At 15.0% G+C, this 13897-nt stretch overlaps 4 protein-coding genes across 4 annotated transcripts, besides 42 other annotated features; 2 read left to right on the top strand and 2 right to left on the bottom strand. All coding sequences in view use genetic code 6, as the record gives it.

Moving 5' to 3' along the window:
- The first annotated feature begins 183 nt into the window (after window positions 1-183).
- Window positions 184-243: a microsatellite.
- Window positions 199-249: a microsatellite.
- An 89-nt stretch (window positions 250-338) lies between these two features.
- Window positions 339-404: a microsatellite.
- Window positions 347-413: a microsatellite.
- Window positions 414-769: 356 nt separating this feature from the next.
- Window positions 770-800: a microsatellite.
- Window positions 801-1256: 456 nt separating this feature from the next.
- Window positions 1257-1292: a microsatellite.
- An 851-nt stretch (window positions 1293-2143) lies between these two features.
- Window positions 2144-2186: a microsatellite.
- Window positions 2187-2377: 191 nt separating this feature from the next.
- Window positions 2378-2447: a microsatellite.
- A 49-nt stretch (window positions 2448-2496) lies between these two features.
- IMG5_108420 (hypothetical protein) lies at window positions 2497-3915 on the bottom strand (the record flags this gene model as incomplete). Its single annotated transcript, XM_004034919.1, has 1 exon — window positions 2497-3915. One exon carries the CDS (start codon window positions 3913-3915, stop codon window positions 2497-2499), a length of 1419 nt encoding a protein of 472 aa, XP_004034967.1.
- A 346-nt stretch (window positions 3916-4261) lies between these two features.
- Window positions 4262-4325: a microsatellite.
- Window positions 4326-4335: 10 nt separating this feature from the next.
- Window positions 4336-4398: a microsatellite.
- Window positions 4399-4823: 425 nt separating this feature from the next.
- Window positions 4824-4907: a microsatellite.
- A 956-nt stretch (window positions 4908-5863) lies between these two features.
- Window positions 5864-5932: a microsatellite.
- Window positions 5866-5932: a microsatellite.
- Window positions 5926-5981: a microsatellite.
- Window positions 5959-5992: a microsatellite.
- Window positions 5993-6287: 295 nt separating this feature from the next.
- Window positions 6288-6333: a microsatellite.
- A 68-nt stretch (window positions 6334-6401) lies between these two features.
- Window positions 6402-6466: a microsatellite.
- Window positions 6443-6487: a microsatellite.
- Window positions 6485-6509: a microsatellite.
- A 227-nt stretch (window positions 6510-6736) lies between these two features.
- On the top strand, window positions 6737-8194 carry IMG5_108430 (hypothetical protein; the record flags this gene model as incomplete). The annotated part of the gene is made up of 4 exons (XM_004034920.1): window positions 6737-7078; window positions 7143-7333; window positions 7431-7588; window positions 7643-8194. The coding sequence occupies 4 exons, from the start codon at window positions 6737-6739 to the stop codon at window positions 8065-8067; spliced, it is 1116 nt and encodes a 371-aa protein (XP_004034968.1). The 3' UTR covers window positions 8068-8194.
- Window positions 7341-7428: a microsatellite.
- Window positions 8195-8295: 101 nt separating the features above from the next.
- On the top strand, window positions 8296-9674 carry IMG5_108440 (hypothetical protein; the record flags this gene model as incomplete). The annotated part of the gene is made up of 4 exons (XM_004034921.1): window positions 8296-8817; window positions 8937-9322; window positions 9374-9461; window positions 9511-9674. 4 exons carry the CDS (start codon window positions 8296-8298, stop codon window positions 9592-9594), a joined length of 1080 nt encoding a protein of 359 aa, XP_004034969.1. The 3' UTR covers window positions 9595-9674.
- Window positions 8314-8345: a microsatellite.
- Window positions 8337-8395: a microsatellite.
- Window positions 8827-8883: a microsatellite.
- Window positions 8830-8891: a microsatellite.
- Window positions 8837-8893: a microsatellite.
- Window positions 8839-8892: a microsatellite.
- Window positions 8882-8934: a microsatellite.
- Window positions 9324-9371: a microsatellite.
- A 1-nt stretch (window position 9675) lies between the features above and the next one.
- Window positions 9676-9708: a microsatellite.
- Window positions 9709-9749: 41 nt separating this feature from the next.
- Window positions 9750-9824: a microsatellite.
- Window positions 9764-9835: a microsatellite.
- A 50-nt stretch (window positions 9836-9885) lies between these two features.
- Window positions 9886-9963: a microsatellite.
- A 110-nt stretch (window positions 9964-10073) lies between these two features.
- On the bottom strand, window positions 10074-10755 carry IMG5_108450 (mapeg family protein, putative; the record flags this gene model as incomplete). Its single annotated transcript, XM_004034922.1, has 4 exons — window positions 10074-10341; window positions 10397-10506; window positions 10592-10659; window positions 10725-10755. 4 exons carry the CDS (start codon window positions 10753-10755, stop codon window positions 10074-10076), a joined length of 477 nt encoding a protein of 158 aa, XP_004034970.1.
- Window positions 10510-10587: a microsatellite.
- A 77-nt stretch (window positions 10756-10832) lies between the features above and the next one.
- Window positions 10833-10876: a microsatellite.
- A 193-nt stretch (window positions 10877-11069) lies between these two features.
- Window positions 11070-11118: a microsatellite.
- Window positions 11119-11463: 345 nt separating this feature from the next.
- Window positions 11464-11516: a microsatellite.
- A 334-nt stretch (window positions 11517-11850) lies between these two features.
- Window positions 11851-11894: a microsatellite.
- A 1524-nt stretch (window positions 11895-13418) lies between these two features.
- Window positions 13419-13463: a microsatellite.
- Window positions 13428-13463: a microsatellite.
- Window positions 13464-13474: 11 nt separating this feature from the next.
- Window positions 13475-13547: a microsatellite.
- Window positions 13481-13547: a microsatellite.
- Window positions 13488-13548: a microsatellite.
- The last annotated feature ends 349 nt before the right edge of the window (window positions 13549-13897 follow it).

Consider the following 13897-nt stretch of genomic DNA (forward strand, 5'->3'; position numbering starts at 1 on the left):
AATAATATATCTTTGTTTAGTTATTATTTTTTATCACAAATAAATATTAAAATATATTATATATAATATAAAAAATAAAACTAGATTTTTACAAATTTAAAGTATTTCTATTTATAAATATTACAAAATGTTATACTAAAATACATATGTATAAAAATATATGATTTTTTTTTAATTAAATATAATATAATAATTTATTATTTAAAAAATAAATAAAATATTATAAATAAAAAATATATAATTATAAATTATATTTTTAATAAAAATACACATGTATATTTATTATTAATTAAACAAAAAAAATTATTTAAATTATTAGTTTTTATTTTAATTTTTTTATTTAAAAAAAATAAATATATCAAAATTTACAAATAAATAAAATATATATAAATTTAAAATAAATATCTAATAAAAAAATCAATTATATAGCAACTAATAAAAATTTAAATGTTGTAAATGACTTTAAGACTTTTAAAGTAAATATTAAATGTATTTATATATCAAAAATTTACATAATATTTAATATCTTTTAAATGAACAAATTTTATATTTTATTTATATATTAGTATGATTGCTTATAATTTTAATTTTATAAAAAAAAGTAATTTAATTATAAATGATATATTAATATTATTTAAAATTATAAAATAAAAATTAAAATTAATAATTATTTGAAAATAATATTTTTTATTTGTAAATTTTCTTTTTAAAAATAATTTTTTGTCATTTTATTTATTTTATATTTTTTTATAGTTATTATTTTATACTTTTTTTTTAATAAAATGTTTTTTTATTAAAATTATGTTTAAATATAATTATATTATAGTTTTTCTAATCTATAATTAATTTTGTTTAAAATAAAATCAAAATAAAAAATATTTTAGAAAACTTATAAAATATATTAATTAACCAAAATTTATAAAAAATAATTTAAAATAAAAACTTGCAATTAAATTAAAAAGCAAGAAAATAAAATTTATTTTTAAAACAAAAAAAATTAAATTATTAGTATTTATAAAAATATGATTTTTTTAAATAAATTAAAAAATATTATTTATAATTTTTTTTTATATACTATATTGACTTTTCATTATTATTTAGTTTTTAAAAAAATAATTATTCTAATTAAATCAAATATATATTCTTATTAATAATAAGTATTTTATTAAAAATTTAATTATACAAAATATAATTTATTTTTTAATATATATAATATTATATAATTTATTTATGCCTTTATCTAATACTGATTTCATTAATTAAATTTTATAATTAATTTTTTATAATTAAATACTAGATAAAAAATATAAAATAAAAAGGGCTTCCGATTATGTAATGTTATAATAAAAATATAATAATTAACTAATAAATCGCTTAATAAGATATATATAACAACTAATTCTAATATTTGTTTCATTTTGATAATTATTATATTAAAAATGAAAACAATATCTAATTTAATGATTTTAAAGAATAATCATATAATCATGTGTAATTTGATAAACTTTAAAATTAAACTTTCAATGAAAATTCACATTGTAATAAACTAAAAGACATTTGTTTTTCGAATTAAATTTTATATGATAATATGAAATCAATTAATATTTTTAACAATGAAAAAAAAATATCTTTTTAGCAAACGGAAAATTCTTAATAATAAATTTTATAAATATAGCAAATTAATAACTAAAAAAAATAAAATAATTGCATTAAGCTAATAAAATTTAATAAAAATAAATAAAAAAGTTTCAATGTTGGAATGACCACAAAAAAAAATTATATTTTGAATTCATAAAAAAATATAAGGAAATTTTATTAAATACTAAATTACGAAGAATAGAAAAAATATTTAAAAAAATGAGTGAATTTATAAAAACAAAAACACATATTTAATGTAAGTCATATAACTAAAAAATGCTTAGGAAAATATGTACACAAAAGAGAAACTATGATTTTATAAATATAATAGATAATAAATGAAAATATAATAATTATTTTGAAAAAAAGGGAAGTATACAAATTTGATATAATATAAAATAATTTTTTTCTATAAATAAATTTAAAATACAATTTATGTATTTATTTTATATTCTTGATATTTAAAACACTTTATTAAATTATATGTTATGTATATATTTTTATTTTTTTTAATTTAATTTTATAATATAATTTTAAAATATTATTTTTCTATTTATATAATATTAAATATTTAAAATAATATAATTTTTAATTATTCTAAATAAAAATATATAAGTTTTAAATTAATAAAATATAAAAAAAAAAATTATTGAAATAACAAAAAAAATATAAATTCAAATATTTATAAGGTTATTTATATTTTAAATCCATTATTAACATTAATTTTAATAATTCCTTCTAAATAAAATAAAAAAAAATATTATATATATTATAAAAAAATTAAAAAAAAAACTTACTTTAAATTATAAGAATCACCCTATTTAAGCAACAAAGGAACAATCATATTCTCACAAAATTTCATACAATATAAACTAATTAAATCTTAATTATTGCTAAGTAAAATTTCAATCGAATTTTCATCAACTCTAAAAAAATAAAATACATAATATATAAAAAACAAAAAAAATACATATTTTATTAAATCCCAATTTTAATAATATCATCCATTTCTTAAATTTTCCCCATTTAATGTAATTTAACTACAATATAATTAAAAATATTTTTCTTATATTCCATTTCATAATCTTCCATAAAAACCGCTCCCAATCCAACATTGTAATCTCCTCCATTTAAACTAATAACCATTTTATCGATTAAGCTTAATCCTTCCAATTTTTTGCAAGCTTCAAACTATCCTTTTTCAATAAACATATCTGCAAAAATATAATGTAGACTCTGATCAAAAATCTTACTAATTTCCAGGCAATTATTGAACTCTTCATGTTATAAAAATAGACAAAACTTCAAAAACCCATGATTTAGGTTAATAAATGAAATTTCCCTTTTTTCATTTATCATCATAAGCCTAAAATCATAAACCATTAACATTTCTAATTTTCCGCTTGCTCTTTTTTGTACTTCTGGGTATATACCATCGTAGAAATTCACCCCTATAATATCTTCTAGATTCAATATATCTCCTACATTAACTTTCCCTTCCAATTTAGCCAATTTAATGTTCAAAACTTCACTCTATAGATCACTAATGAGTACACCTACAGTCTCTTCAGTAACATAAAAGAACAGATTCTCCATGAAATATCCTGAATACACACTCAGATTATTTATAGTTTTAAAATATTTAAACACATTTCCTTTATTTTTAATAACTACACAGAAATCTTCATAAACACATACACATACACTCTAAGTTAGATTCCAGAACACATTTTTTGGTTCAATTATCGCCTTTCCGATTTTTATGAAGCCCTAATTTTTCTCCACATCAAAAAACTCGCATTTATTCAGCTTCATCTTCATCATTTACTCCTTAACCTTCCCATTGTTCTCCCCAATAATTTCCTCCATATCATTCCCATTCATAATATCTACAACTCCATAGAAATCCCCTTTTGAAAAAACCCTACTGGGGTTTATAAATGAGTCTTTTTTTAAAATTAATTAAATTTTCTTGTCTTCAACTTCAAAAATACCCACAATCTGCTTTTAAATAACATCTGAGTACACTACACTATAACTTTCAACAATTTTAGACTTAAATAAACCTCCTATAGATGTATTTTACACTTTTTCTTCCATTTTTATTAATTCTCCTTTCTTATTTACACCTAATATACACCCAAATTCATCTCTATATTGATGCCAAGCAATACTCAAACAGCAGCCTGAGTGTATTTTTTCTAAAGAAGATAAAAAATGTAAAGTCTCACTTTTATTGTCCTCGTCTAGCATATATGTGATATTATTTTTGTCCATAAAATGTTAATTATTAACTTTAAGAATTTCAAAATAACCTATTTTTTTATTAAAAGCGCTTATATATTTTCCACTTAAACTGCTAGTCAATTCACACATTTCCCATGTAAAATGTTACTTAAAAGTATATTATTTAGACTGAATTTCATTAATTGTAATTTAGTTATTTTATTATAACTGTAACTCGAATAAATTACAATATAAACTTTATTAATAATTATAAAGATACATAAAATTTAAAGTCTGTTAATTTAATTAAGATTTTTATTCATATTCACGTAATTTTAAAATTAAATTATTATCAAATTTTTTTAATGAAAAATCATCTTATATAAAATCTTTCATCTATATATATATATATATAATATATATATATATATTATATATATATATATATATATATATATATAAAATATTTATTTATTTATTTTTATTTATATAAATTATTTATCTTTTTTAATAAATTTATATTATTATATATATTTATAATTCTTTTTACTTATATAATATTATGATTTGTAACAAAATTATGATTAAAACAATAATGTAAGTTATTAAATTTATTAATATTTAAAGTATAGAATCCATGTGTAGTACCTATAAAAACTAAAGTAGGAATAACAAAATGTACTTATAGTATATTTATTTTTAATTGTTTATCAATTTCTTGATTATTTTTAAGATCCACTAATTCGCTAATTTTTATTGGTTAAAATTTTTCTTTTTATATATTTTTTATTCTAGCAGTATTTATTTCAAATATAAAAAGCTCTGAATTTTTATTATGGCAAACTATATATTCTTAACCAAATATATTTAAAAATTATATTTCTTAAATTTTATCTTTATTTTTATATCTTATTATTTAACTACCTACCATTAAATTCCATACAGTAATCTAATGAATAATATATATATATATATATATATATATAAATATAAATATATATAAATATATATATATATATATATATATTTATATTTATACATATTCTTCTGTAACAGTTACTAATGAAAAAGTTTATTAATTATAAATTATAGAAATAATATCTTAACCATCATTAGCATTTGTTAATGTTTTTCCTTTTTTAACCATTAAGAGACTAAAACTTGGTTTATCTATATTATTTTCCACGTTCCAACACTATAATTGACCATCTATAGTACTTACAATTAGTCTATTTCTACTCGATTAATCTTATTTGAAAGGGATAATAAAATTAATTGCTTTTGAGTGTTATTATCTAATATTATTTGTAAAATTCCAATTAAGGAAATTAAAAATCTTAATAGATCCATCTGCACATCCAATGGCTAAACAAAAATTGTCAATAATTTCTACTACTTTAATAATTTTTTTGTCTAATTCTTACTAATTTAAGCTTTTTATATTTTCAATAATATAATCATAAAAAAATATTTTATTTTCAAAAAAGACAATAAGCCAGTTTTGGCAAAAATTCTATAAATTTTCATTATTTTAATAACTTTAAGGTAGCAATCTATCTAAAATTTCCTTATCTAAAAATTTAATGCCTTTTATATCACTAGTTTTAGAATGATCAATTATATCTATACTATGAGAATGTAATGATTTTAAACAAAATTTACGAGAATAATCCCATATTTATAAAACATTGTTTTATGTTACGTATGATATTAATGGTTTTGTCATATGGTAGTCTTAATATTTTATTTTCGATTGAATTTTGATTTCAAATAGCCAATCTATTTATGCATTTTATAAAGTTTAGTTCATTAATATTATTATTTATAATTTAATTTATATTATTATTTTTTTTTAAAAAAAAATATAAATTAATTTAATTTTATATTATTATAAATGTCAATTTAAAGAAGTTTTAAATTAAACATTTTATATAATATATTAATTTTAATAAATATGTTATTTACAAATATTAGAAAAAATAAAATAAAAATGAATTAGATTATATATATTATATATAATATATATGATATAAATATGTTATATTTATTTATATAATAATATTTTATAATTTGCATTAAAATAATTTTTTTTTGATAATTATGAATTAATATAATTTATAAATTAATAAAACATTGATTATATTATTATTATTTTATTTACTAAAAATTTAATTTATTATTAATATATAATTATTTATTATCAACATTTTAATATTTGAAAAAAAAAATAAAAAAAAAAAGATATTATAACTTATAATATTTAAATAAATACATATTATAATAAATTATTAATAATTTTATTTTAAATTCTTTAATATTTTTAATAAAAATTTATTAAACTTAAATAATAATAAATTTTATAATTATATTAGTTTAATAAGTTTTAAAAAAGAATATTTGAATGAAAATTTAATTTTTATATTTATTATTATATATTAATAAATATATTATTATATAAATAAAAATATTTAAAAAATTTAATATATTTTTTAATTATTTTATATTAAAAAAATAAATTTTTTTTTTGTATTATACATAAAAAATAATATTATCTATATAAATATTTATAAAAAAAAAAATATGATATATATATATATATATATATATATATATATATATATATTTATTTTTATTTATTTTTATTTTTATACATCTTATTTTGTTTTATTATTTAAATATTAATATATATTTTTAAAGCATTTTATTTTAAAATAAACTTATTTAAAAATTTATTAAAAATTGTAAATAATTAAATAATATAAAAATCCTTATTTTATATATATAATTTTTTCCTTTATTATAAAATCTATATTTAATTAATATAACTTAAATTAATTATATTTTAAAAGTACAAAAACTTAAATAAATAAAAATGTCAAGTGACGGAATAATGCCATCTCACCTTGAAGATGGTTAAGAATTGACAGAAAGTTAAATGCGTTAATTAATTGAAATGCACGAATAAGGTTTAATTCCCGATTCTTAAATGGATTCTAATTAATACGAGGGTTCTTAAGAAAATAGTGGCATGGATTAAAATTACAATCACGAAGGTCAAGACTAATATGAAGATTAGTACGGTGAAGGGTATGATTATGATGAATACGAATAATAATAAATGCAAAATTAATCTGGTTAAGGATATGATGATAGTTAATATTAATAAAGTTATTAATAATAATAAAATTAAATGCATATTCATTAAAATACTGAAGTTTTTTTTTTTTATAATATTATAAAATTTAAATTTTAAATATATATGTATATATAAAAAAAAGAGTGAAGGATATGAAGTTGATGATGATTTTTTAAGAAAAGTCAAAAGAGAATTATTATAGCATTTAAATTAAGAAAGAAAAGTTAAAACATTAAACTAATTATATATAGATTTAACAACAAATATAATAGCACATGACTATTCTTAATTTTTATTAAATAATGATCATTCAAATGATTTTTTTGAATCATTGTATAAAATATATATATATATATATAAATATAAATATATTAATTAATATATAATATATATATATATAATATATAATATATAATATATAATATATAAGAAAAGAAAGAAATTTAAATGATGGTTAAACGGAATTATGTTTCATAGCTGCAAGATATGAGGAAGATGTAGATATAACTTAATAATATATATATGATTATTTTATGGAAATTGGTTATTTATTTTTCGAATGTGAAGTAGAAAAAAAAATATTAATGAGTAAAAATATATATACATATGTATTTTGTTTTATAAATTTGAATAAAAAATAAGATCCTTAAAATAACCATATAGGTATAGGAGTAGCTACAGATGAAATATAAATAGTAATAGTATTAATAATAACCGAAAAAGCTTTATGTATATAAAAAATACATGAACCTGAGCCAAATAAACTAGAAATTTACGGAAAAATGCTACAAGAAGACTTAGGTATATACGCGATCCGTGTTATAAATAAAGACGATTAAAAAAAGACGTAAAAGGTGTTGGTCCTGAATTTATAGAATATAACCGTTTAACTAAAGAATGGATAGCTATATTTGAAATAGAAAATAATAATATTGAAGATTCTCGAAAAGCGCTAGAATTTTATACTAGAATAACCCCAGATTCAATTCCATATAAGAAAAAATAAACTAAAAACGAAAAATTATCATATAAACATCTCCAAATTAAACTCAGGACACCCTATATGATATACCCTGACCCTAAATATGCAGCTGAAGAAGAATAAGAAAGAATCCGAAGAGAATAAGAATAATAAATTCTAGAAGAATAAAAAAATAATGTACCAGATATTATCCCAATTAGAGCAGAAGATGATAGTTATAAATCACATTCGGAAAACTCGGAAGATGAAGATAATAAAAATAAAGATAATGTCGACTAATAACCTAATATATAACCTTAAGATACTATATCTAATGTAATTTATAAATAGATTATAATTTATTTATAATTTATTTATATATTTTATATATATATATATATATATATATATATATATATATATATATATATATAATTAGAAAGAAATAAGATAAGAATTAGAAATGGCTATTTAAGAAGCATAAAGATAACATGATGAATTTGTGGAATAAAACAGAAAATTATAAGAAGAAATCAAAAATATGAAAAATAAAAATGAAGTTTTTGACAGAACTAATGAAACAGCAATGAATGAACATAAATATTTAAATACTTTAGCACATGTACATTAAATAAGATTAGATTTAAAATAAACATAAGAAAGATATAATAAAATGTCTTTAGATTTATAATAAAAATTAGAATAGAAATAAAAAAAATGTAATGAAATTAAATATGCATTTATTGAATTGAAAAGAGAAGTAGCTAAAAAAGCAGCAAACTCAAGAACAGATAAACCTATTCCAGAAAAACTAATAGATGAATGGGAATAGAGAGAATTAGAAAAATCTAAAGAAGTATTTAATTAAAAAAATAAAAAATATAAATAATATATATAAATATATATAAATATTAAAAATATATATATATATTTTTTTAATTATATTTTTATTTTTATATTTATATATATATTTAGTTATAAGAATTGAGATTATAAATTTTAAGGTTAAGAAATGCTTATGTCAAAAATTAAAAAATATTAAAAAAAAAAGAAGAATTAGCCGAAGGTTTACATTTAATAGATTTCGAATAACTTAAAATTGAAAACTAAACTTTAAACGAAAAAATTGAAGAAAGAAATGAAGAATTACATAAACTAAAAAAAAAAAATACTACTACTATACAAATACTTACTCATACAAGAGAAAAACTTGGTTTTGTGTAAAATGAAAATGAAGACTTTAAAAATAAAAATACTAAAAAAGATGAAGAACTTGCATAATAAAGAACATAATTAACAGAATATAAGAAAAAAAAAGATTAAGCTAGAAATGAATATCTAATACTTAAATAAAAAACTGGGTATTAATATAATATATATAAATAATATTTATATATTATGTATAAATAAAGAATTGTTAATTCTAATGAACTTGGATAAGACTATAGAAGTTTAAGATAAAGAGTTTAAGATTTAGAATAAAAAAAATAAAAATTAGAAGTTTATATATAAATATTTATATTATCATTTTATAATAAATAATTAAAAGGCAAAATTAGTAAGCATGCATGAAGTTATAGAAACAGGAAATAAAATTTAATAATAAAAAAGTTCAATAACTATGAATCGTTGAAAAATAAATATAAATATAAATATAAAAAATTTATATATTTATTTTAAAAATTATATAATAAAATAAAGTTAAAATTAAGTTTAAAAATTATAAATAAAAATTAAAAATAAAAATAATTTTTATTTTTATAAAATATTATATTTAAAAATAAATAAATATATATAGATAATTATATATATATTATATTTATATATTATATATAAATATATATGTATATTTATATATATATAATTTTATATTTTAAAAATTTAATTTTAATTTTATTATGCTTTTTTTTAAAATCATATTTGTACATATAAATAATATATTTATTAAGTTAATATAAACATATAAATAATTTTTATATAAGTTACATTCAAAATAAAAATATAATTATTTTTATAAAGATTTATATAAATATGTATTATTTTTTATTTTAATACATACATAACTTTATATAAAATTTATAATATAAATCTTTATTTTATTTTCATCTTATATCATTAATAAACATTTTGTCCATTTAATATTCTTGAAGCAGTAATAAAGGCAAAAACATTATTAGTAATAATAGCACCATAAATAAGTATTAAACCAATAATTCTCAAAGGATGAGAAGCACCTTTACTAGAAATATATGAAAGTGTGAAAATTCTTCCAATAAATTCGGCCAAAGAAACAGAAGCTACAGAAATAGGGAAAGATAAACCACCAATTAAAATAGCTAATAAACTAATAGTTAAAGTTTCAACAAAATTTTAATGGACTCTATTATATTAAAAATATTTAAATTCAAATATATATTTAATATTAGTTAATTAACCTTTAAGCTTTATTAAAAATTAACCATGAAGAATAATCTAATCTTTAAGAATAAAAACCGCTTCCCTAATCAGGAAAGCCCATATCTCTAATAGACAAGTTATAAGTATCCTTTATATAAATATATATATATATATATATATATATATATATATATATATATATTATATATTTATATATTTATATATATATGTACTTAATGAAGTTAACCAAAATTCAAATTCATAAAATCTTTATTAAAAGTACTGCTTCTGTAAGAAATTACTATATATTAATAAAGGAAGCATAATAAAGCTAAAATTATTGCAGCAATAATTACTAATCCATACCATGAACTTAAGGTCTATGAATATACTACATATCCTTCTTATTATAGATGTTATGAGTGATGATTAATATGCATTTATTTTATTACTATATTTTTAAATGTTGATATAATTTTATATATTTTTTATTTTTTATTTTTATTTTATAATATTTTAAAAAATTATCAATATTTTTATATTATTAGGTTTTTTTAATTTTTTTATTTTTTTTTTTTATTTAAAAAGAAATATTTTAAGAAAAATTATAAATATTTTTTATTTTTTCTTTAAATATTTTATAGATAAAAAAAAAATATAAATTTTATTTATAATATTTAAAAAATCAAATTATTTTAATAAATAAATAAAATATTATATATATATATATATATATATATATATATATATATATATATATTTAAATTAAATTTAATTTAATTAATAATTTAAATTAAAACATATATAAAAAATAATCATATACAAATTACTCATAAAGATTTGTTTTATTAATTTTAACTTATATGCTTATAAGCTAAAAGATATTAAAACTTCGATTTATACGCATTATTTTCTTCTATTTATTTTTTTAAATACTCTGCATTTTCTTATTATTTTTATTTTTAAAACATTAAATAATTACTTTCGTATTACTATAAAGAATTATTACTTTATTATATAGCTTCTTAATAATAATCATCGTAAATTTTATCCTATTTATCTCTAATTTATTTTTCCTACATTTATTTTAGTAAGAAATCTTTCATTTATAATTTTTACAATTTTTAATTTTAATAATTATTTAAATTTTCATTTTATTCATTTTCTATATGATGACTTAAAATATTTTTAATTAAACTTTTTTCAGATTAATTTTATTAAAAATTCCTTAAAATAGGAAAATTATTTGCTTATTTATTCACTTTATTTAAAACTTATTAAAATTTGGAATTATGAGCAACTTATCTATCATGTTCTTGTTTTTCTAATAAATCAGTATACTTTTTTAAATAATTTATATCTTCTTTTTTCTCTTTATTTTTCTCTTCATACAAATCCCTATCATATTTTTTACTATTTTAATAAAATTCTAACTCGGCTTTTTTTTTCTTATATATTCAGCCTTTTATTCATCTATTTATTTTTAAAATTGATTTCTTATTTCTTAATTTTATTTCTCATTTATTTATTTATATTCATTTTTTTTAATTTAAATATATTTTTATTCATCTTTTCTAATTTTTTTAATATATTAATTGATTATTTTTACATTTTTATCTTTATTGTCTTATTAATGTAAAATTTATAAAATTTATTAATGTTTTAATTCTTTTTCTTTTTCTGAATTTTCCTTTTATTTTTTAACCTAAACTTATTTATCATAAAATTCCTTTAATTCTTATTTATTTTTCTATTATTAATTCTTTTCTTCCCTTTTTTATATTTCGAACAATTCTAAATCTTTTTTTACATACTCTGCATATCTTAACTCCGTAATTTAATTTTCTAATTAAATATTATTATAAATCTATTTTTTATTTTCATAAGAATCTATACTATTATCATTTTCATTTAAATTCTCTTATTCTTTTTAAGAATAATTGTTTTAAAATTTTCTTAAAGGACTTCTTTAACATTTTTTTAATTCAAAATGAGGTTTAATTTCCTCATTTTTATAATCTTTCTAATTGAAAGAATTATTACTAGCTTTTTTTATATGAGGAGGAGAAGAATTTTAATTTTAAATATTTTTATTTACCTATTATTGTTATAAAATAGGTGAATTTATTTATTTCTTTATAATTGATTTTATTTAAAAATTATTCATTTTTTCATCCCAATTTTCTTAAAAATTACTTTATATTTTATTTGGTGATTAAAATTCTTATTTTTATTTTTTTTAAACTTTCTTATTTTATGCTATATTTTTAATTAATTATTTCAAATCTTTTAAATTCTCTGTATTTACTTTTTATAATTAATAGTTATTAAAATACTAATCTACATTATATATTATTTCTTCCCTATTTATTTCCGGATAGTCTTTTTAAAATTTCAGAATTATTATATTCTTTAATTCATCCCTAGAAACTTAACTTTTGGGAGAACAAACGCTCTTTTTTAATGACTAACAACGAATTTATGATGGACTTCCTATATTTATATTATTATTTTTTTAGGATTTTTATTATAATAATGTAATAACATGGTTAAAATTTAAAAGTTTAAATAAAATATTTATTTATTTATTATTTTTTTTTAAAAAAAAATAAATAGCAAAAATGTATAATTTTTTAAATTTAAGAAAAAAACAGAATTTTAAATAATAAATTTTCTATATTTAATTTTTATTATATTATTTTTGTAATTTTCATTTAATTAATTATTTAAACGAAACAACAAAAATTCAGGATAAATAATTATTATATTAAACAAATAGATAAATGTTTATTAATATAGAAAGTAAATATTATTAATATAAATAAATTAATAAAAAATATTACAAATAATAGATGAATTAAAATATTTAAAAAAAATTATATTAATATAAAATCCTACTTTTATTTATATTAGATAATATATTATCAATACAAAGGATATAAAAATATATTATTATTAATTTCATATATTATTTTATTTAATAAGATAATTATTATGTTTATTATTACTATAAAAAATTAATATAATACTTAATTTTATGTAAATTTTTAAAAATTAAATTATAAATATATATATATATATAAATATATATATATAAATATATATTATTTTTTTTTAAATAAAAAATAAATATTAAAATATATAATTAATATATAAAAATACAAATTTATATATATAAACATAAAATTATTTATTTTCAATCTATTATACTTAAACAAGGAAAAATAAAATATATATATAAATTATATTATATTATAATTTTATTTTTATATATTCAAAGTAATATTTTGTAATAAATAAAAATTACTTAATATTCATATCATATTATTTTTAAAATATATATATATATTTTACATTAACAAATAAGTTTATTTGTGAAATTTCATTATTTTAATATAAAATATTTACTATAAAAACATATAATTTAAGAAAAAAAAAAAATATACTATATAATAAAATATACTTAATAATAGATTATTATAAGAATATAATAATAATAATTTACCATAAATACTAAACATATATATATATATATATAT

This window comes from Ichthyophthirius multifiliis (assembly GCF_000220395.1).
Source record: "Ichthyophthirius multifiliis unplaced genomic scaffold scaff_1120509250891, whole genome shotgun sequence".
Classification (NCBI taxonomy): domain Eukaryota; phylum Ciliophora; class Oligohymenophorea; order Hymenostomatida; genus Ichthyophthirius; species Ichthyophthirius multifiliis.